Source organism: Pipistrellus kuhlii, unplaced genomic scaffold, assembly GCF_014108245.1.
Source record: "Pipistrellus kuhlii isolate mPipKuh1 unplaced genomic scaffold, mPipKuh1.p scaffold_m20_p_1, whole genome shotgun sequence".
NCBI lineage: Eukaryota > Metazoa > Chordata > Mammalia > Chiroptera > Vespertilionidae > Pipistrellus > Pipistrellus kuhlii.
Window position 1 is genome coordinate 13695951 of NW_023425404.1, and position 26892 is coordinate 13722842.

At 41.3% G+C, this 26892-nt stretch overlaps 1 protein-coding gene across 12 annotated transcripts in view; it reads right to left on the reverse strand.

Moving 5' to 3' along the window:
- Window positions 1-26892, reverse strand: part of RGS6 (regulator of G protein signaling 6) — a 467079-nt gene that overhangs the window by 115476 nt on the left and 324711 nt on the right. For all 12 annotated transcript variants that reach the window (XM_036432407.2, XM_036432400.2, XM_036432418.2 and 9 more), the window contains exon 3: window positions 26278-26377. In XM_036432407.2, the coding sequence (XP_036288300.1) occupies window positions 26278-26377 (100 nt within the window). The remainder of the gene's footprint in view (window positions 1-26277; window positions 26378-26892) is intronic.

Below are 26892 nucleotides of genomic sequence, written 5' to 3' on the forward strand. Positions count from 1 at the left end.
GAGAGAGAGAGAGAGAGAGAGAGAGAGAGAGAGGTGTGAGAGAGACATATCAACTGGCTGCCTCCCACACGCACCCTGACCTGGGCCTGGGATGGAACCTGCAACCCAGGCATGTGCCCTTGACCTTGACTGGGAGTCAAACCTGAGACCCTTTGGTGTGTGGGCCGATGCTCTAACCACTGAGAAACACCAGCCAGGGTGAAGCCCATTCTCTTAACCACTCTCTCTAGATGCCTCAGAGAGGCACTTGCTTCTGCCTGAGCCTGAATCGGGGGGGTGGGGAGGGGGTGAGGCCCTGGCGGCAGTGGCAGCCACTGGCTCGGTTCTATTTGCTCAGTCTAACCTCAGGCCTCTGCTTCCTCAGAGCCGCCGCTCACTTCAGGAGTGTTGCCTGAAGGCCTAGGATACCAAACGGAACAACTTAAGTCTAACTCTTTGGTGTGTGTGTGGGGTCCCCTTTATCCGTTGGGATTAACTCAATGAACTGAAAACACTGAGAAATGACAGGTAAGACAGTCACTCACAGATCTGATGCTCCCTGAGTTTTAGGCTGCCCACGCAGCTGACTGGGCGCTTGCAGACCTTCTCCCTTTCAGAGCTGAGAGCGGCGGTGAGAAGAGGAGGAGGCTGGCCTTGCCCTTGGTGCCAGGGCTTGGTGTCCGAGAAGGGCAGGAACATCCAGGTCAATGGCTTAAAAACCCAGGCATGCACACAGTGCCCTGTTCACAAACAGGTTCTCACGCTGCTCCGGTAATGACTTACGTTATTTTTATTTCAGTGTTAGAATGTAAGACTAAGACTATGCCCCTTATGCTTTTAGTTCTTATGCAGCAATAGAACCGAATGAGGACTGCATCTACACAGCGAGCCAGGTGAGTACATTCAAGGGAGTTCAAGGGAGGAAGCGTCAGTTCTTTTTTTTAAATTTATATTTTATTGATTTTTTTTTTCACAGAGAGGAAGAGAGAGGGAGAGAGAGTTAGAAACATCAATGAGAGAGAATCATCGATCAGCTGCCTCTTGCACACCCCCTACTGGGGATGTGCCTGCAACCAAGGTACATGCCCTTGACCAGAATCAAACCTGGGACCTTTCAGTCCTCAGACCGATGCTCTATCCACTGAGCCAAACCGGTTTCGAGAGGAAGCGTCAGTTCTTGTGATGGGTGTTGCTCTGCGGACAGTGAGCTGCCACTGTTGTGCCTCCGGGGTCGAAGCCACAGGCAGACGCCATGGCTGTAAAAGTCATGGGTAACACCGGCCAAGAGACTGAGTTACATGTTTCATGTTTGTTGACTTGGACCCTGAACCAGGTGGACCCCCTCCCTGGAGTCTCTCTTGTTCTTCTTTATTTTTTATATATTTTTTATAACATACTAGTTTTTTGCAGACCCAATCCAAGTATACCCTGAAGCGCATGGCGTAAAAATTTAGTTTCATCTAAATCAGGGTCATTTTGTATTTTCTGCTGACTCAGTAGATACCAAGGATTCCAGATGTGCCAGGGCGGTACACCGGGCTCTGTGCTGCAGGGAAGACACCTGTGATGGCTCAATTCCCCCAGCATTTGCCTCCTTCCAAATGACTGTGAGAGTCCTGTTCGCTCGCCTGCCATGACTTCATGTAGCAGAAATATATCAATTACCTAATATGCCCTCTTCTGTCCTTCATCATTAGACGGTGACACTCGAAAAGTAGAGGACTCTGATGTGCTGTATAATTTCCGTGATGCCAAACTGATTTATTAGCTACTCTAAGAGGCTGTACTCCTGCTCTACGAAAGCGTCACTCAGTGGTGAGCTATCGTGGCCAAGGAGAAGATCCGCTGTTGTACCTGGTGATCGATTCCAACTCTGCGCAAAACCGGGACAAGAAGGATGTTGTCGGCCAGACGCCGGCCTGATAAGCCTCGCAGATGTTTCAGGTTGGGTGGTGTTGGCTCAGAGGGTGACACGGTGAACAGCAGGACCAAGAGCACGGGTGCTGAGGCCTCTCAGCAGTACTGAATCGTAAGGCAGTCGTTTAGGTTCTATATATGTATAATCGTCGTAAACAGTGTAAGATGACCAAAGAAATGGAGAAGTTATCATAAAAAAATAAAACACAAAATTCAACAAGGTAGTAGAATTTGCAAATCCTTGAGTCATCTGAGAGTCACCAGGAGTCTGTAGATTTTAGCACAAATTGCCCTGTTCAGACCAAAACTGCTTCATGCAAGTCAGTCTTCATGCTAGAACAAAAAAGGGCTCGTCAATGCTTCCCTTAAAGGGTTAGTGTTCTTAATGGATCAATGAGCATGAGTCAGTTCCTTAAAACTTGATTAAAATACAAGGCTCTCTTCGGGAGCCTACCTTTTGTGTAACAAAAGAGCGGAATCCTCTCATTTTCTCCCATGGAAAGAGGGGAGGGCGGCTGGACTGGCATCACAGAGCAAAGCCAACCCAGTGGATTTGCAGGTGGCAGTCCTATTTTGAATCCAGGGCTCCTCTTTCTACAAGGGTCTTCCTTCCCGTCTAACACAGACTGCGGCAAATGATACAAGAAGAGGAAACTCAAGCTAACAAAATGACAATGGCAGGGGGGTTCTTGGCCTCTCAACAGAGGCCACAAGGTGGTTCCGCCATCACAGCAACGAGCTATTTCCCTTGAGCTCTGACTACTGGGGGGATTTTACCGTCATTGCACTGGGAGGTCTCAGCATCTGAGTTCCGCACCAGGACCGGCTGCGGGAGGAAGTAATGCTGCCTGGCAAAGGGGCCACCCCAGCTCTGTGCCTCGAACGACACTGATGCTGGGGTGAACGTGGCCGCTGAAGGATACGGCACTCAGAGGAACAGGGGGCAGCAATCCAGGGTGTGTGCAGAGAAGCAAAGCTTTCCATGGTCATTAACCAGTGCAGACCCACTGCTGTAACACAGTTCTCTGCAGAAGTGCTAAGCAAAGGCTGAGAAGGTCACACACACACACACACACACACACACACACACACACACACACAAACGCACAAGTGCAGGCACCTATGTATGGGCCAATGCTGTGTGGACAAACAGGAGTGAACCAAGATCATTCCAGAAGTATCAGTGCTCTACCACGAGTTAAAGGTGGTCACTGGTTTTTAAGAAAGCAAGACCTTGGGACTTGGTATAAGAACCTACAATACGATATCACACGATGCCTATCAATGCAGTTAGTTATGAACAGTCTGCAACCATATCAATGGGACTAACAGCAATTGTGCCTAATTTTCACTACCAGATGGGACTTTGGTCCCTCTCATGAGCTACTTGCATAAAGTTGGAGTTAAGATTACACAGAGATATCTAAACAGCATGGACCCCCTCCACCTGAACTCTAGACTGGTCTCCCACCGTGGGCAAAACCGAAGAGGTGGCTGGTGCCTGCCCACCACCTGCTGTACCCAACGCAGCTTTAAGGAAGCCCATTTCCCTGAGCCTTGTCACCCACAGACACTTTGCATGGTGCTGGTTTGTGAGTCTTGGCCCTGATTTGCTCAGGTGAACACACCTGTATCACCCCCACACCCCACATCAATTACAGAGAGAATAGACATTGTCAAACTCAGAAAACACAGAATTGGGACTGCCACTATAGAGGGAGCTTTTCCATTCTGGGGTAAACCTCACGGCTGGTGATAAAAATGCACACCTGCCTGTGCTCCCCTCACCAACAACTGAGAGTTTCTGTCCACAGTCACCTATACTCCCACATAGCTGCTTATATCTCCTCACAGCCATGACACCACCACACAGCCGCCTACCCCACACAGTTGCTTACACCCTCCACAGTCACTCACACCCCATAGCCATCTATACCCCACAGTCGCCTACACCTCCGCAGAGCTGCCTACACTCCCCACAGCCACCTACACCCCACACAGCTGCCTATACCTCCCCCTAGGCCAGAGCCAGGAAGAGGTGGAGTGGAAATGGTTCTTTAAGAAATGATCTGACATGAGTGGACCAAGTTGATTTAATTAATGTAGCTCTCCTCCCCTACTCCAGGGAACACGGCATGGTTTGATTTTAGATCAGGGATTTGTATTCATAATTGCATTTTAAAGTAAAGAGTTAGATTTGGGGTAAAGAAAATAAAGCAAAGACCAATAATAAAATTTCTATAACTTTACGATAATTATTGAAATGAACAATGACAATATCACAATAGTGAAAACTAATAAAAATTTTTATCAGCAGAAACCAAAAAGGGAAAAGGATGTAATCTAATGCCACAACCTCCCGAACTGGCAGCCAAGGACCTTCTGCTCAGCCTAACCCGCTCACCCCTCGTCCTTATTCCCTGGGACTCAGCATGATGGGGAAACTTCCCTTGTGAATCGGGAAAGGAATGAACTGTTTCTTCTTCTCGAGGCAGAAGTGGAGAGGAATGTGGGAAGAGAGGAAGGTAGGAAATAAAGGATGGGCTGACGTTTAATGATGGAAGTGAATTTGTAGTATCATCCCATTTTCATAAGTGTGTTTGGCTATCTTGAGAGTCTGGCAGACTTCTACTTATACATGCGTCGAATGAATTAGAATATAGACCCAATCCTGAGCTATGACGAGGCTTATGGCTAGGAAACAGAATCAGCCCAATATCAAAACTGGAATTAATTTATTCTCTATTAAAGTACGAGAACCATGTGGGTGAGGATCTTATCAGTTCTGTCTACAGCTTACAGCGACAGGCCCAACACCTTGAGAGTGGCTTGCACAAAGTAGACTCTCAATAAACTCTTGTTGAATGAAAGAATGAGAATGAACTGCAAAAACTGGGAGGTGGGGCATGGAGAAATGGGAAGTGATACTATCCAGCTTTTGTAGCAGGGAAATAGATGCGATATAAAGCTGAACTATTTAATTAATAAAAATATTGGACTCCAGTGACTTTTAGAGTCTCTTTTCTTAGGGCATCTTTAAGCAAATAACATGTTAGGTAGTAAGAAATCACTTATATGAAGTTCAGAATTCCTTTAGGGTTAACTCAGTTTCCCTTATTCTGCATATAAGTAAAACTGATCCGAATATATGTATTTTTTTTAATTTAAAAAGGCATTAGAGCATGATCTCAATTTTATAATTTGTCTATCTAGCCAGCCAGTCATCTTCTTTTTCTTTCTCTGTGTATAGGTGTATGATTATCCTATCTAATAAAGAGGGAATATGCTAACTGACCATCATGTCCTCACAAAGATGGCAGCACCCACAGTCAATAAGGAGGGAATATGCTAATTGACTGTCACACCCTCAAAGATGGCAGTGCCCACAGCCACAAGATGGTGGCGCCAGGTGTGTGGCACGGCCAGGCCTGCCCCCATGCAGGGAGTCCCCCAGTTCCCTCAGCTCCCCAGCTGCCCAGGGCCAGCCTGAGGCACAGGCAAGCCTTGGATGTTGGCTGCCCAGCTGCCCAGGGCTGCCCGAGTCTCAGGTAACCAGAGCTGGCTAAGGCTTGTGCTGCCAGCAGTGGCAGCAGCAGAGGTGTGATGGAGGTGTTCCCTTTCCCTGATTGCCAGGTTGCCTCCTGTCCCTGAGGGCTCCCAGACTGTGAGAGGGGGAAGGCCGGGCTGAGGGCCCCCCCCCCCCTCAGTGCATGAATTTTCACGCACCAGACTTCTAGTATATATATAATGAGTACATACTATGTATAATATATATATATATATATATATATATATATATATATATATATATATATATATGTGTGTGTGTGTGTGTGTGTGTGTGTGTGTGTACAGGGTGGGGCACAAATAGGTTCACAGTTGTTCCTATGGAAAATAATGCAATAATTAATAAATAATACAAGATTAAACTCTGTGTTTCATATATTCATAACTGTAAAACCGCTTTTGCCCAACCCTGTGTGATTTTCATAGAAACAAATGCTGCAATATTTCTTGGAATTTTAAAAGAATAAAGCAAGAAATTAGTAAAAGTAGGTACTGGCATATCATGTTATTGCTACAGATCGAAAAGTGCCCAATAACTGGGTTTTGTTTCTTTTAAAAGAAATAATTGACAATTATTGGGCAGAGGGTAGATCAAATGTGGCCTTGCTTGTTTACAAAAACCTTCTTAATCCAATTCACCGTGCCTTTCCCTCTATTGTCTTTCTTCTTAAGCCTACTGTCACAAACACTCCGGGCTCAAGTCTATTTTAGCCTGATCACATGACCACATGCTAGTTAAGAGAGCTCCATTTTTGGAGACCTAATTAGTGGCTATTAAGGCTCTCCTGCAATTTATAGAATCATTCCAAGCATTCCACCGAATACAATATTCCTCGACTCGCCTAATTTCCTTTTTCTTTCTCATGCTTTGGACAAAGTAAACTAATAGACTGAGCCTGCCAGGAAGCCTGAAGACTGAAGAAGGGACCCAGGTTTGTTTCTGGTCAAGGCAGGTTGCCACCTTGATCCCCAGCTGATCAATGATTCTATCTCATTATTGATGTTTCTCTCTCTCTCCCTCTCCCTTACTCCCTGAAATCAATAAAAATATATTTAAAATAAATAACATGCATTTCCAAAGCCATCACATTCTCAGGGCACAGTAGAGGATGTAGTTGAATTTATGTTTCTATTATTTTTGCTACAGCAGGATCCACAGTGGAAAGTGGCGAGTTTGAGAGTCAGGAGACGGGTTCTGTTCTACCACTGAGCTTCATTACCTGAGAACAGGAGGGTTAGACTAGATCCCCAGTTCCCAATCCTGCTTGTACATCAGCACTCCTGGGGAGCTTTACCAACTAGAGATGCTCGCCCCCTTCCAAGTGGGGGAACTTAGATACAGGAAAGGCTGCAGAGCCCTGCAGGTTCTAACGCACATCAGGATTAAGGACCATGGAGACACTTGGTCACCAAAATATCCTTGTTTGCATCACAGACTATGTTGCTACAGCCTCAGTCCTGGCTTCTCAACACTCTGAGAAAAGTGATGCCAAATGGTGGCAGGTCCTCATGCGTGTGTCTTGGAGATCCTCGGGATGGAGAAGACAGGAAAACACCCTCTCCATCTAAGCAGATGCACTGAGGATACAGCGGCATAAGGCTCTTTGTTCTACTGACCCATCCCTCGGGGTTTGGTATCGTCTTTGGAAGCATGGAGCTTTTGATTTGATTTGGCCATTAAGAGAGTCTCTTTCCCGCTGCTTGCTCTAGCTGTGATGGTGGAGGTTTGCATCACTGCCAAATGGACTTGTAATGTTATAACGGTTGCTTCCCAACCTTTGCCCATCAGCAGCCCATCTGGGGATTCCAAAATTTTCCAGTACAGCCGTGCGCAGCGTGGAGAGGCTGTGTCCCCTGCAGGTGCACTTGGGTGGCCCAGGAGACTTGGGTGGGAGCTGCCAGAGAGGAGTGGGCAAGTGCGTGCAAAGTCTTCCCCACTCCCCTCTGGCAGCTCCCACCCAAGACTCCTGGGCCAAGTGTGCTCTTGCAGGGGATACAGCCTCTCATTGCAGCCGGGTTGCCTGGTAGCTCAGGGAAGTGTCAGTGTGGCTAGACTGAACCACCTCCCCCAGGTCCCCTCTCCTCAGTGTTCCCAGTAAGGGTGGGCCACTGTTGTGAGAGAATGAAGGTAGAAGTGAGGGGGCAGTGGTTTTGCAGCTCACACATGTCACTCATCTGCGGGCTCTTCTTCCAATGGCCAGGCCTGCAACTGCTCCTCCTTCCCCTAGCTCCTGGGCCAGGTGTGTGCTTATCTCTGCGATGCTGGAGCCAGTGTGTCTGGCAGGACAATTATATCACCAAGGGAGGCCATGGACACTGACATGGGTTTCAGTCAGTCTTCATGGGGCCGAGTGTGTGTGTGTGGGTCCCAGCTTGTCCTTGCTGTCCTTGCTTCACTCCCATCTTCCCTTGCTGACTGCTTGTCCTGTGGACTCTGAGCTCCAATATCAGATGATCAGATGTGAAGACAACAGCCTTACTGCTACTGTCACACACACACACACACACACACACACACACACGTGGACAAAAGTAAGTTTATGGTTATGAGTATGTGAAACAGAGTTTATTCTTGTATTATTTATCAATTATTATGTTGTTTTCTTATTGTTGCTATTTCATATGCTTACTTATGATTCCTTATTTTAGGTAATTATGGCTGGTAACTTACTTGCTTTTACCCACCCCTGTATGTTCATATGTTTACTTATAATGATATTTGTTTTTGGTATATAAACGTACACACACACACACACACACAAATAATGCTATATCCTATCCTAGTGGTTCTGCTTCTCTGATTGAGCCCTTAGTGATCTTTTCAGAGTTCCTCTCTGATCAGGTCACTTCTCTTTAAAGCCTTCAGTGGTTTCCCACTGCTCTAGAGACCAAAGCCCGTATTCGCCCTCTAGCCCCACACCATACCACGCCCCTTCCTTCTCTCTGCTCAGCCACGAGGATCATGGGTCCCATGACATTGCTTGGCTCTCATTCCAGCTATCTTCACCTGGCAGCTCATCTTTCATACAGAGTGTAATTCTCCTCTGGTGATCTTTTATATCACTGTGAACCTCTCCTCTGAGCATCATCATGTGCGTGATTGGTCATTTGTCTGTGGGATTTCTTGCTAATGTTTCTCTCTTCTATTGGGTTCTGAGCTCTAGGAGGGAGGGGCTATTTTTGCTTTCTGTTGTATTTTCCCTACACCCCATACCTTTGTTGGCATGAAATTAATGTACAAGAAGTACCAGTGGAATAAATGAATGAATACAAAATGCTAAACAGATGAAGAAGATAAAGGAGAGCAGCAGGAAATGACCGAGGGATGAGCTGTAAAGGAGTCAAGACTTGGAGAGCAGCCAGGCCTGGGGTCCATCGGGGTCAGCTACTGTGGGGAAGTTGGTCCTGACCGCACACAGTGGGGTGCTGTGCTCTCCTCCCATAAGAGATAAGGAATTCCTAACGCAGATGAATGCTTGCTGTGAACTAGACACGTCCCTCTTTGCTAGGGCCAGTTTTCACTTATGATTTTTTCCGAAGTCATGACACCTGATATTCTTAACAATTGAAGCAATCACAATGCAGTGTTCCACTTGTTGTTTTCTTGATTTGAGCTTCTTGAAAGTAAAAGTAGAATTTGGAATGTATTATTCCCTCCAGAATAAATTAGTATCAAGGGAAGAAAAAGGCAATAAACACATTCATCAATGATGGTTTCGTTTTTCACCTTCCTTCTCAGTGATAGTTTATATTAAAACTAGAGGCCTGGTGCATGAAATTCATGCATGACTAGGGTCCCTAGGCCTGGTCGATGATCAGAGCTGATCTGTGGGGCAACCAGCATGGCAATCGGGAGGAATTGCTGGCACCTGCCATGGCAGGCCTGGGGCCTGAAGGCTGAGGAAGCTCCTGCATTGAGCTTCGGACCCCCTGGTAGTCAGTGCACATCATAGCAACGAGTCATTCCACCAGTTGTTCTGCCATTTGGTTAATTTGCATATTAGGCTTTAATTATATAGGGAAGCTTCCTTCACCTGGTTATTGTTGATGCAGCCAAATGCCAGCATTTGTCCAGTCATGTTTGCATTTCAGTCTCTGCTTCCAGCCTAGCACATTGCCCTCTTGAGCTGTAGACACAACTCTGGAGCATGTGGTCTGATGGGAAGGTTCTAGAAGATCTGTGGCCCCAAAGAAAGTAGGACACTTGGTTTTAGTCCTTCATGCCAGCACTAACTAGCCATGGGACCTTGGAGAACTCACTGAACCACCTTCTCTGAGTCCATTGGATCAGAAGATCACAAAGGACCTTGAACTCAGGTGCATGATGATTCTAGGATTTACCTTTCCCAGCAGCAATCATGGCAAATGGTTTTTATTAGGTAAATACAACAACTTTTGGGAAGGCTGGTGGATTAGCTATATTTATGAAATTACTACTTAATGTGAGCTTTCCTGAAACATTTTTTCAGACACATTGATTGGTTGGACTCCCACACATGCCCTGACCATGCCAGGGAGAAAACCTGAAACCCAGGTATCTAGTAATAATTAATGTCGTTTTTAAACATTCGTTTAAAATCTTGCTTGGCGTTGACTTGTATTGACATAACCTTCAAACACATGGTATCTACAGAACGTGTGAAGTGCAATTAACAAGTTTTGCTTGAAAAAGTTTGTGTTTGGTTTGGTTTTTGTTGCAAAACTAGGGCTAAGAAGATGGCGGATGAAGAGCATATTCGGCACTGCATGCTTTACGAGTTCCAATTAGGAAGAAAAGCAAGTGAGGCTGCAAAAAACATCTGTAGTGCTCTTGGTCAAGATGCAGTTAGCGCCAGAAAATGCCAGCGTTGGTTTGAGAAATTTCGTGAGGGAAATTTTTCGTTAGATGACAAGAGTGGTTGAGGCCGTGAGTCCAATTTTGATCAAGAAGCTCTTCAAGCTCTTTTGGTGCAAAATCCTCAAATTACCCAACAAGAGCTTGCGACAACTTTAAATTGTTCACAAAAAACAATTTCCAATCAATTGCGTGCACTTGGCAAAGTCCAAAAGTTTGGAAAATGGGTTCCTCATGAGTTGACCGACAACAACCGTAATCAAAGAGTCACAATTTGCAGTTCGCTCCTCTCTCGTCAAAACTGTTGCCATTTTTAGAGCAAATTGTTACAAATTGTTACCGGAGATGAAGAATGGGTGCTGTATGTTAATTTGAAAAGGCAGCCTCAATGGTTGGACAAAAATGAGGCTCCGCAGCCCATGCCAAAACCTGACTTGCATGCGAAAAAAGTGATGTTGTGTGTTTGGTGGAATTTTAAAGGAATTCTTCATTATGAACTTTTACCATCTAACCAAACCATTACAAGTGCAGTGTATAGTGGCCAATTTGAAAGGTTAGCCCAAGCTTTAAGAGAAAAAGAACCCGCGCTGATTAATCGGAAGGGCGTAATTCTTCACCACGATAACGCACGACCACATACTGTAAGAATCACTGCTGAAAAACTGCGCCAGTTGGAATGGGAAGTTCTCCCTCAACCTGCATATTCTCCTGATATTGCCCCTTCCGATTACCATTTGTTTTGTTCTTTGCAAAACTTTCTTCTTGGAAAAAAATTTAATAATGAAGAATGCCTCAAAAATGCATTGACCAAATTTTTTGCATCAAAATCACAAGAATTTTACAACAGAGGGATTAAAATGCTTCCTGAGCGTTGGGCACAAGTAGTAGAAAACAACGGCAACTATATTGTTGATTAAATTTTGTTGTATTGTTTAAATAAATTCGATTTAAAAAAGTATTAGAAAACGACATTAATTATTACTAGACCTAATATTCAATACATGCCCTTGACTAGGAATCAAATCTGTGATCCTTTGGTGCATGGACCGATGCTCCAATCACTGAACAATGCCACACAGGACTTCTGTGTAAACATTTTTTTTTAAAAAAATATATTTTTATTGATTTCAGAGAGGAAGGGAGAGGAGGAGAGAGAGAGAAATATTAATGATAAGAGAGACTCATTGATTAGTTGCCTCCTGCACGCCTCTACTGGGGATCGAGTCTGCAATCCAGGCGTGTGCCCTGACTGGGAATCGAACCCAGGACCTCAATCCACTGAGCCACCACAGCTGGGCTCTACATAAACATTTAAAATCTAAGTATAACAATCTTTTTTTGCATGAAAGTATCCTCAAATTTTTATTTTACGTAACAATTATGGTTTATAATAAAAAATGTTCATAACGGACCCAATATCCTCTTTGTTCTCCCCACTCAACCTTCTCATCACACCTGGAGGAGTTGGTGCTCCTCTAGGCACCGCCATGGGCGATGTGAAGGGCTTCACTTCCCACCAAGAACTGTGGCTCGTTACACTCTTCTGTCTTATTTGGCATTCGCCTACTTTAAGGACCCATTTGCTTCTTGTGGATTTTTTTTTTTCTTTTTGCAGTTTCCCTACACTTAACTGTTCTACCATCTGTCATGGTGCCGTTGACTACTCCAGTCTGTTTACCCCAGCAGGAGCTCTCCCTGGACCCTGGCTTTAAATTCTAGTTTGATTTTTATTGTTAATTTGAGGATGTGCAATTGAATTGGAAAAAATTTATGAAAATGAATTAAAAATGTGTCATTTCGTTAATGTGACTCTTAAGATTTTTATTCCCATGGGATAGACTTCTACTTCTTCTACTTCATTAATTTACACAAAAGCATCTAAACTTGAATATACGATCCCCACACTCCCTCCCCCCTGCCAAGTCTTGAAAAATAGTTTACATCTAAATGACTAAAAAAAAAAATCCCTAACTAAAGGACTAAAAAATCCCATAAGCATTGGTGGATCTTGAGAAGTGAAAATTGTACCACTCAGGATGTCACAGCTCATAACAATTAGTGTCCAAATATTCCCTGGACCTGTGTCAGGCCCCAGGGATCTGATGGATCACGGGTGATCCAGTCCTACTCTCAGAGGTTGGAAGGGCCTTTAGAAAGTGTCCCTGGGGAATATTTTGATAAATTAATTCAAGTGACCTTCCCCACCACACTTCTATCACTCAGTGCATCCTGTCCTTCACCTAGGCAGAAGCCAAGAGGAGGGGTCTCAGCAGAACCAGGGGACCAAGAGTCAGTCCTCCACATATGAGTCTCAAAAGCCCATTCATTTTTGGGGGCCTGCCAGTAGAGCAGTCTATGTGAGGAATGGTAGCAAAGGAGAGAATGGAAGGCAGCAAGGGCCCAGGCACCCCTGAAGGGCCCAGGTACCCAGAATATATTTGACAGAACAAAAATTTGGGCACCTGGGGTATAGATGATTTGCATCCCCCACCTCACCAGGGAGATACAGACAGCCGGCAAGGTCCCACAGCTCTCTGCACCCAGCTCTACAAGCTGAATTCTAGCTTGGTACAGGAGCAGAAACACTGTGTCCAGTAGAATGACTCAAGATGCCCAGCAGAATTTCTCACAGCTAAGAGGGGTAAATTGAGTATTTTATGCACTTCCAAAAAAAGTACCAATGAAGCAGGCGAAATAACACTACTACTACTACTGCTCCTCCTCCTCCTCCTATTACTATTAACTGAAAACATTTACAAAATACATATAGTTTTTACTTTGGGCAGATGCTACTATAAATATTTTATATGCTAACTCATGTAATCCTCCCCAAAGTAGGTGCTATTGTTATTAATAGCTGACATTTATAGCTGAGAAAACCAAGGCACAGAGAGGTTTGGTTAAATGGCCAGGGCACACAGCCAGGAATGAGTGGAGTTGGGATGCAAACACAGGCAGTCCAGCTCCAGAATCAAAACTGAAGAGGATGAGGCAGGGACTGTACGGGCTGGAGACCAGGTAGGATGAGACCACCCAAGGCAGTGGTCGGCAAGCTGCAGCTCATGAGCCACATGCAGCTCTTTGGCCCCTTGAGTGTGGCTCTTCCACAAAATACCACGGCCTGGGCGAGTCTATTTTGAAGAAGTGGTGTTAGAAGAAGTTTAAGTTTAAAAAATTTGGCTCTCAAAAGAAATTTTAATCGTTGTACTGTTGCTATTTGGCTCTGTTGACTAATAAGTTTGCCGACCACTGGCCTAAGGGATGTTGTTGCAGGGAGCTCTTGCCCGGTTTACATTGTGTTGGCCCTTCTTGCACTGACATTGCTCATGTACGAATGCTTCCCAATCAGTGCTCCGGGGCAGTAGGTTACCATCAGATATGATTCTGCAGTTATTTCCATATGGAAGTGAGACAAAAAGATAAGGGGTGCCCTCGGTGCCGGGACGAGGAATAGAAGGCAGGCAACCATTGCCGCCCAAGATGACAGTGATCGTCCTTCGATCCACTTCCTGCATGTCCCTGACATGAGTAAGACAACCCAGGGACAACTCTCTGAAGACTTGTCCAACAGCATGAAATCCCCACGTTTGCCAAGCGCCCCGGCAAGAATGGGCTCTTTCAGAGCCTTTGAGGAACTTCTTGAAAGTCAACTTGGGACCAAAGTTTTCTTTCCCTCTCCCTCCTCCCCACTACCCCCACTCATGACTAAAGGTGTACAAGATGGAAAATAGATTGGGCTGTGTCAACAAATTAAAGAGAAGTTCAGGAAAGTACTGCCTTTCCCAGTGTCCCACTGGGATTCTTTGTTCAGCATTGTGTTGAAGATCAAAGCCAGACCTAAATCAGGAGAGAAGAGGCAGGAGGACCTGATGGCCTGCTGGGAGAAAATCTTGGCCCCATCACCCTCCAACAGCCAGCTTCCCCTTCATCAGAAGGGCCCGTGTAGCTATGCTTCACTTCACTGATTGGAGTATTGAGTAAAAAAACATGTAAGTACAGGTTAACCGGTAGCGAACTCTTAACAACATGCTTCCCTGCTATGTGATTTAAGTCACATCTCCCCACTGCCTGAGTTTCTTTCTCAAGAATTCTTTCATAAGAAACGCGGAGACTTGACTCCTGAGGGCTGAAATGCCCCCTATTGTGCACACCGTCTGTTAGGATAGAGTTATAGCAGTAGCAGTCTTCAGAAAATCTCCTCATGTTATCCCCAAAAGAATTCTGAAAAGCTAAGCAGCCCGTGACAGATTTTTAACATAACATGCAAACATTTAAAAAGATGTATTAGTGGCTGCAGGGATATACTTTCAGATGTAATGTATGTGACTCCTGAGCTCTTAATATATTTTGACAAAACCTTGGTGATTCAAATCATCCAGTTTATGGAAAAGGACTGTCACATAAGCAAATTAACATGCGAGGTGTGTTCTTAGGCAGAGCAAGCTTAGGGAAATAGTGGAAGTTGAAGATTTAAAAAAACAACAACAAACTATACAAACCATGCCCCCTCTCATTACAGGATCCTCCCATCTTTCCCTTAGCTCTAGATCCCCCCAACACTCCAGCGAGCTGAAAGGAAAGCAGGGTCCCCGGTTATAACATCTGGGGCACATCACTTTTTACACCCTCTCTTTACTGACAATAAATAACCAATAAGTGACCGTCAATAAAACGGAAACATCTGTGACAGGCACAAATTAGGTAACCATGAAATTGTACCACTCAGTAACATAATGGGCCATTTTCTTGATTTTTGTTTTTATTATTTTTATTTTTAAAATAAAAGAAATGACAAAAATAATTTCATTTTAAATTTGTTTCTTAAATTCAGTATTTCATGCGTGAATTGAGACTTCACCAGAGAGACATATGACACTCTGCTGTTTTCACTGTTCTCAATTTCAAAAGGCAAATTTTAAATATAAATATAAACTCGAAGTGACCAGATTGCAATAACCTCAGTTCTGTTTCTTCATCTTCAAAATCACAGTGCCATCAGTGTGTACTTTAACCTGTGGTACAAATAGCCATAGAGGTTTGAGACATGAACTGTCCCTATTTGCTAGCCCTCCTCACTTGGTTTAGAGGCAGGAAATACTTGGATTTACCGAGTGTTGTTTAGGAAAAACTTATGAACAGTGAATGAGTCCTTAGAGTGCCCTCTTTGGACTCTCCAACTCACAATCCACCCCAGCAGTTTGCTTATATACATCAGGATAAAGATGGGAATGCTTTAGATAAGGCTGATAGCCAAGTGTTAGCTAGGATGAGCTCAATAAATGTTGCTGTCATCATTAATTCTCAGGAAAATAATACTATAGGGACATACGTATTATCTGAAGAATCTATAAGGTAGAACTCTGCAGAAGATCCTGCCTTAATACTATTATCATTTTTAAAATATATGTTTTCATTGACTTTAGAGAGGGAGGGAAAGTTGGGGGGGGGGGGAGAGATCAATGATGAGAGAGAATCATTGATTGACTTCTTCTTGCATGCCCTGCAACCTGGGTGTGTGCTTTGAGAATTAAACTGTGATCTCTTGGTTCATAGGTTTATGCTTAACCACTGAGCCATGCTGGCCAGGCAACAATATATTATTCTTGGATCTGGAAAATGATGTCTTAGAACCCAAAACTAGATTAGGTGTTATCATCTCAGTTTTATATAAAAATAACTCACATTTCCTCTGGTTGCAGCTGAAGGCAGAATTCGGCTTTATTTGTATAAAACACGCCTTATGGAAGTTGGTATGTTTAAGACAAAAAAAAAATGTCTTCATAGATGACACAATGACAACTTCTAAAGTTGGCTTTAATTTTTAAAATATTTAATACATGCCATAATTATTTTTAAATAACATTAAAAATGTTTTTTATTGCCATAAATTATAGCTTTATCTAGTACCACTGTACTCAGTAGAACAAAATGACAAAATCAAATGCCTAAGGAGCTAAGATGAAAACTAATGGTCTCCATGCTCACAATCTTTGCATAGATTTCCTATTAGCAACATGATTTTGCTAGTCTTCCTTCCAGCAATACATCCAGCCGATTTAGTGTATAGATCCTATGAGACAACAGTTGATTCATTAAAATCAATAGTTGTTGCTAACCCACCATCCTTTGTTACAGAGCAAAATGCCCACACTAGTTTCCTAATTTTTACCTTTAAAAAGTCTCAGTGTCCCTGGGCCAATTACAATTAATTAAGGACTTCAGTGTCTTCTTAAATCTTACTTCACTCTGAAACAGACTTTTTAATGGGTGCTGAAAAAGAAATTCAAGAGCACAAATTGGAGGGCCATGTGGTATATTTTCACTTTTCATAAGTGAATTGTCTTTTCCTTCTTTTATTTCACTTAGCATTTCTTCTCAAAGGGGCAAAAAAAATAAAAAATAAAAAAAAGAAACATGTGAAAAAGATGAATGGTGTGACATTTAGAGTAAGATTTTAATGGCACAAAGGCCAGGAATATCAGAGTTATGCCTTTTGCTTTCACAGTAAAACTTGACAGGTTTTCTGGATGTTGATGCTAAAATGAACTTCATTAGAAGAAAGCAAAAATGCATGCATTCAAAGAAAATGTGTTATAGCAGAGTTATATTTGTTAAGGCAAATACAGCATAGTCAATATTTAATTAAGCTTTGTATTTTTCAGCTTTGGCCTCTCAGAGGCTAGATCCTTATTTCCATTAGTATTGGCTATGCTATAAATGTTTTTGGAAATCCTCTTTGAAGTTAAATTTATGAGCCAGTTGATAAGAACAATGAGAAAAACCAGCTTCATTTATTCAGAGTCATACCTTATTTAAACCAAAATAAGAACTTTGCATTGACAATTGACATTTCCTGGTCCTTATTCACTATTCTGACTTCAAATTAAAAGACAATTCACTGGACAGGAGAACATATTTGCTAGTCATACATCTGGTAATTTATTATTTTTAAACATATTTTTGTTGATTTCAGAGAGAGGAAGGAAGAAGAAGAGAGAGACAGAAACATCAATGATGAGAGAAAATCATTGACTGGCTACCTCCTATATGCACCCTACTGGGTATTGAGCCAGCAACTCAGGCATATTCCCTGACCAGGAATCAAAGCGTGACCTTCTGGTTCATAGGTCAATGCTCAACCACTGAGCCACACCAGCTGGGCCAAATTACTTAAAAAAAAAAAATATATATATATATATATATATATATATATATATATATATATATATATATACACATACATATATATTTGATTTTTTACAGAGAGGAAGAGAGAGGGATAGAGAGTTAGAAACATCGATGAGAGAGAATCATTGATCAGCTGCCTCTTGTGCACCCCCTACTGTGGATGTGCCCGCAACCAAGGTACATGCCCTTGACCGGAATCAAACCTGGGACCTTTCAGTCCTCAGGCCAAGGCTCTATCCACTGAGCCAAACCAGTTTTGGCTCAAATTACTTTTTATTAAAAATTGCTGAAGGCCTGGGGTGGAGAGCGGGATGGAGGAGGTCAATGGGAGAAAACAGAAGACAGGGGAGGGTCGGAGGGGGTCAATGGGGGAAAAAGGGCACATACATAATACTTTCAACAATAATTATTTAAAAAAATAGAAAAAGACAAAAAAGGGGAAAAAACCTTTTAAAGAATCATAAAACACTATATATAAATAATATATTGTTTGAATTATTTAAATAAAACATTCATGTTACCATAACAAAGATTAAGAAAGCTTCCTTAGCACTCCAGGAGTGTTGAGTATATTCTCTTGATCACAGTACACTCCTGTCCTGCAGAGGTAAATGGTAGTCACTTTGCTACTCCTGTGGTCACTCTCATCACCTATTATATATCCCTCAATACTATCATTCCCTAGTTTGCTTTTTGAATTTTATGTAACTGGAATCATACGGTATATTTTCTTTTGCATTTACCTTCTTTTGCTTAATATTCTGTTTATGGGATACAAATTATGGCCTGTTGCTTATTTTTTATGGATACAAGTTCATAGAGACACAGCCACTCCTATCACTTATATATTAGCTATGGCTATTTTGGGATTACAAAGGTAGAGTTGAATAATTGCAACAGAGACTGTCTGGCTCACATTGCCCACAGTATTTGCCACTCTGCTTTAACAGAAAGTTTGCCAATTCCTGACTTAAAGATATTATTTGACTCTCAAGTTGCTAATATTTTGTTGAACATTTTTGTAGTGATTTTCACGAGAGACATTGTACTTGGTTTTTTTTCCTGTAATGCCTTGGTCTATTTTTGGTATCAGGATAATCTTAGTTTCATAAAATGATCTGGGAAGTATTCTCACCATGTCTACCTAAAACAAGTATTATTTCTTCCTTTAAATCTTTAATAGAATTTACCTAGGAAGCTAATATGGACTATAATAGTTTTGTTCATGGGGAAAATTTTAACTATAAATTAAGTTCCTTTAGACAGGTATATACTTATTCAATTAAAAAAATTATATGCCAGTTTTGGTAATTTCTTATTTTTTTTTTTTTTTTTTTTTTTTTTTTTAATATATTTTATTGATTTTTTACAGAGAGGAAGGGAGAGAGATAGAGAGCTAGAAACGTCGATGAGAGAGAAACATCGACCAGCTGCCTCTTGCACACCCCCTACCGGGGATGTGCCCGCAACCAATGTACATGCCCCTGACCGGAATCGAACCTGGGACCTTCCAGTCCGCAGACCGACGCTCTACCACTGAGCCAAACCGGTTTCGGCAAGTAATTTCTTATTTTTATTGAATTTATTGGGGTGACAATGGTTAATAAAATTATATAGGTTTGAAGCATACAGTTTTATAATATATCACCTGTATATTGTATTGTGTGTTCACCACGCACCCAAAGCCAAATCTTCTGTCACCATTTATCCCCCCTTTACCCTCTTCTCCCTCCCCATCACACACCCTTCCCTCCAATAATCACCATACTGTTGTCTGTGCCTATGAGTTTTTATTTTCTATTTTTGCTTCATCCCTTCACCATTTTCAATTAACCCCAAAACCTCCTTCCTGCTAACAGTTGTCAGTTTGTTCTCTGTCTCTATGAGTGTGTTTCTATGCTGTTATTTTATTCATTATATTCCATATATAAATGAAATAATTTAGTCTTTATCTTTCTCTGACTGGCTCATTTTACTTAGCATAATACTCTCCAAGTCCATCTATGCCATCACAAAAAGTATGATTGATTTCCTATTTTTACAGCTGAGTAGTATTCTATTGTGTAAATGTACCATAGCTTTTTTATCCACTCATCTACTGATGGGCACTTGGGCTGTTTCAATGCTGCTATGAACACAAGGGTGCATATATCCTTTTGAATTAGTGTTTTGGGTTTCTTTGAATATAGTTCCATAAGTGGAATTGCTGGATCATAAGACAGTTCCATTTTTTTATTTTTTGAGGTAATTCAATACTGTTTTCCACAGTGGCTGCAACGGTCTGCAATCCAACCAACAGTACACTAGGGTTCCCTTTTCTCCACATCCTAGAAAGCACTTGCTGTTTGTTGATTTACTGATAAACACCATTCTGACAGGTGTGTGGTGATAGCTCATTGTGGTTTTAATTTGCATTCTCTGATGATTAGTGACATTAAGCATCCTTTCATATTCTGTTGGCCATCTGTGTGTCCTCTTTGGAGAAGTGTCTTTTCAAGTTCTTTGTCCATTTTTTAATTGGATTGTTTGTTTTATTGGTGCGGGGTTGTATAAGTTCTTTATAAATTTTGGTTATTAACCCCTTATCAGGTGTATGACTGGCACATAAGTTCTCCTGTCCAGTGAATTGTCTTTTAATTTTGTCGATGGTTTCCTTTGCTGTGCAAAAACTTTTCAGTCTGATGTAGTTCCATATATTTATTTTTTTTCTTTTGATTCCCTTGCCTGAAGGAGACATATCAGAAAATATACAGTATTGCTTATGAGAAATGTCTAAGATTTTACTTCCTATGTTTTTTTTTGTTTTTGTTTTTTTTAGTATTTTTATGGTTTTGAATCTTACATTGAAGTCTTTAATGCATTTTGAGTTTATTCTTGCGTATGGGGTAAGAAGATGGTCTAGTTTCTGGGGGGCGAGGGACATGATTCTTTGCTTCTTTATTTTGGCTGCCTCTTTATGTTTATTTCTATACAGCAGGTAGACTAACAAAGATCAAGAATGTTGACTAATTGTTGGGTAACACTCAGCTTTCCTAGTATGGTTCTCTTGTTTTCTCATCTGTGAGTATCATCTAGGGTTAGATTCATCAGACCATCTTCATGAATGCACACGAATCCTGTGAAGAACCACAGAACATCAGAGCCAGAATGGATCATAGATACTGTTTAATCCAAGCATGTTAATCCACAAATGAGGAAACAGAGGTCAGTTAGGCTGGTGATGCCCAAAAGTCAGCCATTTACCAGCTCAAGTTATACAACTAGCTTGTAGCCCTAAACTCTTTAACACAAACTGTTCTGTTAAAATGCCGTAGATAAATACTTAAATATACTTATAGCCACATAAAGCTTAAAAATAAATTTGTAGGCTATGAGGATAGAAATGTACACATGAAAAAATGTGCTGAGATAAGCAGAACAAAAATGCATGTACATAGCATAGCATATAATTAGAACATTATTTGTATAATAAAAATTCATAAGAAAGAGCCAGGTGGGCATACTTTTATACCAGATTCATTTTTCTATTCTTAGATTTTGAGAAAGAGGTTGAATTGAGACTTAATGGGTTGAAACTACAAGGAGGCAGATTAGTTTCAATTTGTTATACTAGTAAGGAAGAAGTTTTTCCAGGTCAAAGTTGTCCAAATATGGAATGAGAGAAGATGACATTCACTGTTAGAGACTATTAAAGCAGAAGGTGGAGAGCACTTTGCAGGAACATGGTGGTTGTATTGATTTTCAAATTCAGACAAGGGATATTAGATAATCTGGGCAGTTGCTGAAAATAGAAGATCCGGAGTCCAGGTCCATGGGGATGCCCTGGGATGTGTATTTTTAACAAACTACACAAGCTATTGTCATGCTCAGTGGGAAGGCATCAGACGCCTATAAGGAACTATTCCAATTCAGGAGTCTGTAGTCTTTTGCATGAGTTAATGAAATTAACAGCATTGCAATGGTAGTGAAGACTCCACATTCTATCTTGGTTTTGTCCCTAACAAGTTGTGTGGTTTTTGAGCACATTATATCGTGTTTCTGCAAGAATAGTGAGACTGGATGTATCTTGTGGCTCTTATATGCTTGGGATTTATGTTTCTGAGCGTAGCCTGGAAAAAACTAATCTTCAAAGTCCCTGGAAAATTCCTCATGACATTCAGGTGATGGAGAATTATCCTTAAATAACTGTCTATTACAGATGGGAAAGGCCATGCAACCTGGCTGGTTTCCTGGAGTTGGCAGGCACTAGGCCCAGGATATGTCTACCATAGTGATTTTCAACCATTTTCATTTCATGGTGCAGGTAAATTAATTACTAAAATTACGTGGCACACCAAAATATATGCTATACCTTTTGCCAATCTGACAAAAAGATAAAAGGTATAATTTTGACTACTTGTGTGACCTTGAAAAGATAATTTAGGCTCTTGAATTTGTAGTTTCCTCAATTACAAAATGGTGATGATAATAATAGTTCCTATCTTATAGGATTTTTGTGAAGATTAAATGAGGTGTAGCTCTAGAATTATGGTTTCAGTTGGTGCTGTGATTGTTGTTGAAACAGCTCTCTTTAATACTTGCTTAGACTCCCTCATCTAAAGATTCCCTAAAGGCTGGAGAAAGAATAGCCTTTCCTTAAATTCATAAATGTTAATAATATCAACCCTCCATAAATGTGTCTTAAATTCCAACTCTATAAACAAAATCATTTTGACTGAAACTGGGTATACTTTTCATGCATTTGGGACTATGCAAAAAAAAATTTTTTTTCTCCACTCGCAATTACCTTCCCTTTTCTATTTTTATATTCATGTTTAAGGCCTAGTTCTAAAATTATTAATGTGGTGGATAATTATAATAATGTCTTCCAATGAATCATGCCTCCCCAGGTCAACCTAACATTGCTATTCCTACACTAGTAGGTGGAGTAGGTTTCTCCCCCCTCTTCAGTCAAGGATAGTCTTGGGATTTGCATTTAAAGCACATGTGTCAAACACAAGGCCCACGGGCCAAATCCGTCCCGCCAGGCATTGCAATGTGGCCCGCACCGCGCTGTCATCACTGCACTCCGCTGCGTTTCCATCACAATGACAGTTTATGACTGTTCAGTAAACCATTCGGCCCGCGATTTAGGCTGGATTTTAGATTTTGGCCCCTTCTCTGATTGAGTTCGACACCCCTAATTTAAAGAATAGACTATAGTAGACTTGACATTGTATGAGTTATGGAACCTCGGCTTTAAGAAGCCTTATAGTTTTTGTCTTCTCCCTCTTGGCACTCTGAGACTGTCGGGCTGTGAAGAAGTCCAGTTAAACCTACTGGGGGTACAAGGTGATATGGAGAAGAATTGAAGCCCCAGCTAAGACTAAGCATTGCTGCTAAACAAATGAGTGAGACCTACCCTGTGGCATCAACTGAACTATCAGATGAGTAGAGCCTCATTGATGAGACCAGCAGAAGAAATGCCTGGATTGCCAATTCATGGAATCATGATCATGAGAAATAAAGATTCATTATGGTTTGTGGTGGTTGGTTTTGCAAGATATTGATATATATCCTCAGAGTAATGTTCTAGAACTACTCAAGAAAATCACAATTCTGTCCTCTGGGCTTTGTATATTCTTCAATTATAGCACCCAGCTCATATAATTATTGTTCTACCAGTGTGTGTTTTTCTCACTAACTTAATAGCTTTTGAAAGTAGAGATCAGGTTTCCATTCACCTTTATATCTGCTGTGACTATTCTAGTGCCTGGTACCTAGCAACTGTGGACATTTATTCCCCAGGTAATACACTCACCATTTTCTGGAATGCTTTTACTTGATCTCTGGAACTAATGGTCAATCATAAGTTAAAAAAAAAAATTATATCCTCAACTTTTCAGTCAATATTCCTTTTATCTTCTTGTTCTTCCCCAGTGGCCATGCTTCCCTGAAGCCCTCTTAGATGGTAGCTGTTTTGCCTCCCATGCCTTATACATAAAGGGGTTTGAGAGCAGGCAAGTGATCCTATGGTTTATGTTTCTTTTTTCAGACTGCCTTCATTCCCTCCCTCTTCTTTAAAAAAAAAAAATCAACCACTCAGGTTTGACTCCCATGACATCATATTAAATGACCTAGACCTCTTGTTGTGAAAGTCATTTATTGATCCCTGGGCCTCTGCCTCTCATTCTATAAAGATTTTAACCACAGATCCACAACCACTCTAACACTCTCCTAGTAGTGATTCCAAAATCCAGATAGCTCAATCTACCAAAATCATGGCTACTTAGCTCCTTGTCTTCCTCTCTTCCACAGATCTTATCTTTCATCCTACCTTAGTCATGTATTCCCTTGATCAGACTTTACCCATTGTCACCACTAATACAACACTAGATATTAACTTTCCAATTGCCACCTTCTATATTTTTAGCTCTCTTACTCTCACTTCCTACTCCAAAACTCCTTTGCCACTGGACTTAAAATTTATTGTAATTACCACTCTTCACTGTTCCTTACCTATCTCATTATTCAGTTAAAATTTAATGGTCAATCCTTTTGGTTCTTCTCTTGTCTCTTTCTTGATTTATCACACTCTTATAATTGAGATAGCCCTAATTAAGTCCAACTTTCTACCTAATAGGTGCCCACATCTGGGGAGCTAAAGTGGCTGGAGAAAGAATAGTCTCTCTTTAAATTCATAAATGTTAATAATCTCAAGAGAATCCTTAATGCTACCTACCACACAAAACTCTATTTCCTTAGCTAATTAATCTCTTTTCTTTCCTAGATGACTATTTTATAGCTTCTAATTTCTCCCCAGACCTTCAGTAACTTACTTTCTTTGCTTCCCATATTACTAAGAAAATAGGAACAATTAGAAGAAAATTTCTAAGAGCTCCCACCACATTTCTATGCGTACCTGTACCTCTGTGCATCTATAATGAGTCCCTTCTTTTTCTGTGAATAAATTGTACATCTTCCTAGGCAAGTCTTCCCACCTATCTATGCATTACATTCAAGCTCTTACCTACTTGCTGATATCACTTTTTGAATTTTCCGTTTCTCTTGTACCACCTTTCCCTTTGGAGTGAGCCATTCTCATTATTATAAACATATTTCCACTTTCACATTATTTGAAATCCTGCAAGTCCTGACCCCATTTACCCATTTAGATACTACTGCATGTCTTCCTTTAAAGAAAAATTCCTTCAAAGATTAATTACACTCACTTCTTCAAATTGCTCTCTTCCCATTCTGAATTGAACCAACTCCAATGAGGCTTTCTACCCTCAATGTTTCATGGAATGTGCACTTATCAAGGCCAGCAATCAATTTTGATGTTGCTAAATTCAGTTATCGATTCTCAGTCCTAATCTTAGTTGATTTTTTTACATAGTATAATAGATCAATTCCACTCTTCCTTGAATCACTTTCTTGAAAATTTGGCTTCCAAGAAACCATATCCTCCTGATTTTTCTCCTTGTCTCCAGCTACTCCTCCATTTCTTTTTTAATATTAAAAAATATTTATTGTTGAGAGTATTACAGATGTTCCCCATCCCTTTTTTTCACCCATTGCTCCCCTTTACCCAGTTCCTACTCAACCCTAGGCCTTCATCATCCTAATGTCTGTGTCCATGGGTAGTGCATATACCAATACAGGTTCTTTGGTTAATTTATTCCCCTATAGAAAATCCTAAAAACTCCACCCCAAACTACTAGATTTAACAAATGAATCTGGCAAAGTAGCAGGATACAAGATTAATATCCAGAAATTAACAGCATTTTTATACACTAATAATGAACTCTCAGAAAGAGAAACTAAAGAGACAATCCCATTTACCACTGCAACAACAACAACAAAATTAAGATACCTAGGAATAAATTTAACCAAGAAGGTAAAAGATCTATACTCAGAAAACTACAGGACATTGAAAAAAGAGATGGAAGAAGGTACAAATGAGTGGAAGCATGTACTCCTCAATTTCTCTTGCTGATTCATGTTAGCAGCCCATTGCCACAAGCAGGATACAGTACAGTTTCATTGCCTCCTAAAATTCCCTTGCACTTTCTCTTTGTAGCACATTCTTCCCATAATTCCCAATCCCTGGTAACCATGGATCTGTTCTCCAGCACTATAGTTTTTGAAATGTCATATAAATGGAATCATATAATATCTAACCTTTTGAGATTGGCTTCTTTCATTTGGAATCATATAGTATCTAACCTTTTGAGACTGGCTTCTTTCATTCAGAAAAATTACTTTGAGATTCATCCAAGTTGGCATATGTATCAGCAGTTCACTTCTTTTTATTGGTGAATGAGCACACAAAACATACAACTGCACCCCCAAAAATAACACAGAAAAACATTTTTAAGACCATTTCTTTTAGGGGTTTGAGTGCAATAAGTTAAAAAACTTAAAGGCATTTTGTAGAATCTGAACATAAGACTTTCTTAAAGCTTGTTTGAAACTAAAGTAAGTTCCTTAACATTTTTGTGCTTGTCTACATCCTGTAGGCCAGATTGCTGATGGGCTAGCCTGTTTATTAATGCACTTGTTATTCCCCGGAATCCTTAATTTATACACAGAAGGGCTGGTCAGGCATGGTAAAATCATTCTTAATTAACAGCAAACAGTAACCTCTTCCTAGAAACTAGGACTACCCTCAACCGTAAGAAGCATGTTGAAGGTACCATCTTTACTATTCACAAATTCTTAGACGCCCCCGTCCTCAGGTCAATATCAAGGTTACATAACTCTTCAGCCTTTCCCTGTTGCCACCAAAACCTTATAAGAAGAATGTTTACCTGTGACAACACTGGGGATTTTGGAGAGAAAGCTCTTGACTGTTCTGATGGGCACGCCCCCTGTCTTGTCATCTTGCATCTTTGTAATGATGTCTTCAATCTGAAAAGAGGTTAAAGAAAAGAAGTGTTATTGTCTCCCACAAAGTAATAGTAAACAACATCTTTATAAATAGTCAAATTTTTTGGGAATGCGGATACAAACAATAGGTATCAGAAAATGGCAGTCAATACATACAGAAGTTACACAGAACTCATTTACTCACAATTTTTTGGCCAGAACTAGTTAGTTACACAGCACTACCCAAATGCAAAGGAGTCTTCCAGGTGCTAGGAAGACTCACAAACTGACCTCTGTGAGTAATATCCGACTACCATAGAGATTAAACAACCGGCCCCAGCTCACTGCTAACCAGTTGTGGATCTTCGTTTGAACCCAGCCATAGATCCCAGAGCTCAGGCTTCCAACCCCTGGATTTCTCTGCCACTTGATAAGTTTCCCAGCAGGGAGACCATTCTCCCGTAGATATTTTTGGGTTTTCCTGAGAGGTACTACTAGTGAGAGGGAATCTGAAGCTACTGACATCTTAGGCCAGTGGTTGCCAACCGGTGGTCTGC